Genomic DNA, 5403 nt, shown 5'->3' on the forward strand with positions numbered 1-5403 from the left:
GTTTCTTCGGAAATAATTTTTACGGAAAATTAATTGGCGACCGGAGGCGTAACAGTTGATTATTACCTCAGTGTCTTTTGACTTAAATTCCGGTTTTTAAAGCTATTATACACATTACGAAGGTCAAATGTTTTTCAATAAGAGTTGAACTATAGTCCTACCTATGATATTTACTTAATTTTTCATTGATGCCTTATTGTAAAATACTATATTTTAGTAATCGTTATTCTAAAAAAATTGGGTCATTGGCACGGCGAAAATTAGGCTTGGTAACTAGCAGCGTAAATAACTACTGATATGCAAAGAATATCTGTCCTACATATTTGACATCTTTACTTTCACAATTCTGTCCACAATATATTTTTTATCTCTTTAAGATGTATTACTTAATATAATGGAAAACTGGTACTATTTTTTGTTTGCTTTTAATAACATAGCGGCAAAATGGGTTATTTGAGCTGTGTCTATTGAAGGGATCGAGCCTCGAATTTTAGCGTTATAAGACCTTTTGGAATTTAAAAGAAGGACCTCAGGCAAAATAAAAAGTTTTCAGAAGAACTGGTATGTAATAAAATAAAATCACTGTAAAACACAACGTTTAAATACAAATGATATTTTTATTATTATTTACCAACTATTCTTCAACAGCCCAATTTCATTTTCATGCTATCCTGAGGAAGAGTAATTGTTAATACTGTAAAACGCTAGATGACTCTGGAGCTGTTCGCGCAATAATGTTGAAAATTATTTCTTGCGTTAGAACTTTGAAAGTTGAATGTGATTTATTTTTCATTTAAAATTTAATTGTAATCTTAAGTAAAGATATGGCACACGAAATAAAACGTTTAAAAAAGGATAAAGAGAAGGCAAGTGAACGTGGGGATTGGAAAGATTATGCCAATATTTGTAATTACCTAGGACTAGTGTTGTCACGACAAGGCCGTTACGAGGATGCCTTAGAAAATCATCGTGAAGAATTGCAAGCATGTTCAATACTGTCAGATGATCTGGGAATAGCTATCGCTCATCGAAGAATAGGTGAATGTTACAGTGAAATCGGTTATTACAGTGATGCATTGACACACCAGAAACGCTACTTAGAATTTGCAAAAATGTGTGAAAGCAAAATTGAAGAACAACGAGCCTGGGCAACTTTAGGAAGGACGTATTTTCTAATGCAAAATTCAGAAAACATAAACGAAAATGACTTGCCTTCACTTGAGAATGCTCAACAAGCATTTATGAAAGCCCTAGAACTGTGTGAGGAGTTGAAAAATGAACTAAAAGAAATTGACTATGCAGAAATGAGAGGCAGAGTTCTCTTAAATCTTGGGCTAGTGTATGATCAACAGAGTAATGTGACACGATGTGCAGAATGCCTGAGACAAGCTATATTTTTAATGCGAAAATATGACCTAAAAGAAGATTTACATAGATGTCAAATTAGCTTAGCATCATTATACTACAGGCATGATCAACCATCCCTAGCACTGAGGCTTATAGACCGAGCACTTGACTGTGCTAAATCTTTGCACGACTGTGCTACAACTGTTGACACATTACTGACAAAAGCACAGATTTTAGTAACTATAGATGATTTTGAAGGAGCTAAAACTTATCTTAAGAAGGCCTACAAAATGAATTCACCTGTTTCTGAAGATAATACTAAAGCAGAAAAAAATTTGAAGGTAGTTATAACAATATGTGAATGTGAAAAGAAACTACTGAAATTACCTCCACATGATAAAAATTTAAAAATACATTTATATGAAACGATTGCAGATGGTTGTTTTGTCTTAGGAGATTTCAAACAATCATTGAAATATTATCATAAAATGTTGGACTGTGCAATAGATGCAGGGAAACCTTCTAGTGAATTAGCACCTATTTATGTGTCTTTAGCTCAGACATATGCAGATGATAAAAAATACAATAAAGCTATTGAATTTTACTATAAAGAACTGGAATGTAGAAAAAACAATAAAGAAGAACAGTGTAAAACATTACTAAATATTGCTGAAATGATGGAACAAAATATAGATAAACAGAATGAGAGAGAACATAGTCTTCAAAAGGCTTTGCTCCTTGCTGAAGAGGTATGTAATTACAGACTTCAGGTTCAGTGTCTTCATTTATTAAAAGAGTTTTATGAATCAAAAGAAGATGATCTGAAATTGAAAGAAATAACTTATAAGTTGCAAAATGCTCGGAAGTCAAGTAACATTAATCTGGAGGAAATGTCAGAATCAGAAGAAAGTCAGAACCTTTTTGATGATGTTGATCTCAAAGATTTGTCAGATTACACAGACAGTGAAGAAGAAGATGTTGAGACAGATGCTCCTCGACGCTCTAGGAGAAGAAAAGTTGAATCAAAGGTGAATGAGGTAGGTGAAACACCATTACATAGAGCTTGTATTAGGGGAAATTTAAACACTGTCAGAAGTTTGATAGAAAAAGGACATCCTGTTAACCCACGAGATTATTGTGGTTGGCTTCCAATTCATGAAGCATCTAATCATAATCACTATGAGATAGTTGAATACCTTATTGAAAAAGGAGCTTTTGTTAATGATAAAGGTGGGGAAAAATGTGATGGAATAACACCACTTCATGATGCTGCTGCATGTGGAAACATTGAAATCATGAAGTTGCTAATATCAAAAGGAGCATCAGTGACAGTATTAACTGATAATCATGAAACTGTATTGGACTGCCTTATTAAATGGTATAAAAGAGTTGAGAAAGACTTAGATCAGGAAACTTTGCAGAAGTGTTTAGAAATGGAAGATTATCTGAAGACAATCATGAAACAGAGCAAAAAAGAATATAAGAGTGCAGAAAATCTGCAAAATCTTTCAGAAACTAAATCTTTGTGTGGAAGTGATTTTGATGATTGTAACAAAGATAATGGAGACTATCACCCCAAATCACATAGTAATTTTGTAGAACTTTCAAAAAATGTTCCTCATTCATCGTCTAGTACTCAGTCAAAAACACTAGGTAAAACTAAATATAAACAGACTTCAGCATTACTTGATGATGACAAAACAATGAAAGATTGGCTGATTGATGATGATCTTGTGAAAAAACAAACAAAAAGGAGACGGTCAGCTAGCAGCAATGATGATGGCATTTCTTTGGTGGCTACATTTGACCAAGATAAAAAAAGAAAAAGATGTACAAAAAGAAGATTAAAACAGCAAAAAATGTCAAAATATACTCATAACGATAATACAAAAGACAGACAGAGAGATGCTGCTGTATGTGGTTATGAAGACTCTGCTGATGAATACAGTAACACCTCTGATTATGGTGATCAGTCAGGGTATACTGATAATGAAATTCCTACTGGGAGAAGCCAAGATGTACACGAGGATAAGCATGTAATTTGTGTGAAAGTTCGAGTTGGTGATAAACTTTTATATGTTCCTATACCAGACCTCTCACAGACCATTGGTTCACTAGCTAATGATGTGGCAAATCGATATTTTAATCTTACAGGTGTAAAACCACAGCTGTCACTAGTAACAGCTGATGGAGCTACTTTGTGCGATCCTGATTGTGTAGGTAATGTTCTGAAAAACTGTATGGAACTTGTGGCCACTTTGAATTCTTGGGACCTTCCCCCTCTTCCAGAACGATATGAGCAATGTTGTAAAAACCATGGAATCTTATTGCATCCATCTGTTAGTGCTTTATTGAAGGACTGCAACTCTTCAGGTGTTTTAACAATGAACTATTTAGCAATTCCATCAGCTAACATGAAACCCATATTCTCTTCTTTAAACTGGCAAGCTTCTTTGAAAACACTTAACTTATGTGGATCTTACATTGGGGATGATAATGCAAAATTATTAAGTGCCTGTATCTGTTCATTACCCAATCTTGTGGTTTTAGTTTTAAGATGTTGTGGCTTGTCTTCTAGAGGACTTCTGGAACTATCAAATGGAATTAGCAGTCCATCACCATTAGGACAGGTCAGGCCTTTTCAGTACCTAAAAGAGTTGGATCTCAGCTACAATTGGTTTGGTCCTGAAAGTTTTGACTACTTAGCTGTGCTTCTGAACAGCCTTTCTTCTCTGTCATTACTGGATCTCTCAGGTGTTCATGCAACAAAATGGTTTAATAATTCTTCTCTCTGTATAGCTTTGAAACAATGTGTGAAGTTACAAGATCTTAGGCTTGCTGCTAATTTTTTAACATTAGATGATTTAAAATCATTATTTGATTGCTTTCAAGTGATTAAAATCCATAGTTTGGATTTGTCCAATTGTGTTAAGTCAAATCTAAAAGGATTTGGAAGCTTGTTAGCAGCTTTTTTATCTTATAGCAGTTGTGCTTTGGAAACTTTATGCTTGTGTGGGTGTTTTCTTCAGAATAAAGACATATTAGAAATATCACAATCTATTTCCTACTGCAAGAACCTACATGAGTTGAATCTTAGTGCAAATCCAAGTGTTACAATAGATTCAGTGGTCAATCTCTGCCAAATTAGTTTTAAAAATGCACTTCCGCTTTCAGTGTTAAGCCTATATGGAACAGTCAAAGTGGAAGAAAACACAATTTCTGAACTTTGTGTAATGCTGTCCCTTGGAACTCTCAAGAAAGTTACACTTACCTTATCAGACACTGATACTTATAAAACAAAAATGATACAAGATGCATGGTTATCTACTTGGGGTAAAGACTGTGTGTGTCACTTTGGACCAAATTGTTCTTTAGAACTGTTGGCTGCTGAATATGTGTGAAATAGAAATGTTACAAAAATAGCATGTAATGTTGGAAAAATATAACCTGCCATTTGTTGAATTTATTAGATTATGTATGTATAAACATTTCTTTTAAATTATATTGTGTATAATATTTACCTAAACAAAATTAATCCTTCCATAGAAATCTTGTTGGAAAATACCAATTGTCTGTCTTCATGGTGACTTTCAAACAAATACAGTTGTCTATGACTCTAAAATACATTCCATTTCTATATTAGATTTAAGTATTGTAATTTTTATAAAGATTCTTTGCACTCCATTACTTGGAATTGAATTGCAGTTGATTCTCCTATATGAAGTTTTATCCATATTTAATTATAAGTTTTATTAAGAAGTATAGGAAAGTAGGTATGTTAAAAAAATATAAGATTTTTTTATGAAAAACATTTCTAGGTTTATTTTGTAGTTGAAAATTGTACATTTATTGGAAAAGTTTTGTTTTTGCTGAGTTGAACAAATATTCTGTCACAATTGAATATTTTGACTGGGAAAACATCTGCATCTACATTATTCAGGACTTTACAGCTGACTTATAAGTTACAAAGTTTCTTCTTTTTGTCTGCCTCTGATATTTTTGAATGTTAGGAATTATAATTACCCAGTCCCGATGATGATGACTTTCAGAGAAAAC

General features: G+C 33.2%; 1 protein-coding gene across 1 annotated transcript; it reads left to right on the top strand.

The window, feature by feature from the left end:
- Window positions 1-718: 718 nt before the first annotated feature.
- LOC106460310 (tonsoku-like protein) lies at window positions 719-5074 on the top strand. Its single transcript, XM_022387008.1, has one exon. The coding sequence runs from the start codon at window positions 825-827 to the stop codon at window positions 4746-4748; it is 3924 nt and encodes a 1307-aa protein (XP_022242716.1). The 5' UTR covers window positions 719-824; the 3' UTR covers window positions 4749-5074.
- The last annotated feature ends 329 nt before the right edge of the window (window positions 5075-5403 follow it).

This window comes from Limulus polyphemus, unplaced genomic scaffold (assembly GCF_000517525.1).
Source record: "Limulus polyphemus unplaced genomic scaffold, Limulus_polyphemus-2.1.2 Scaffold747, whole genome shotgun sequence".
NCBI lineage: Eukaryota > Metazoa > Arthropoda > Merostomata > Xiphosura > Limulidae > Limulus > Limulus polyphemus.

Bases quoted from the DNA above. Each gene is read 5' to 3' on its own strand.
- LOC106460310 (XM_022387008.1), top strand. From the start codon at position 825: ATGGCACACGAAATAAAACGTTTAAAAAAGGATAAAGAGAAGGCAAGT.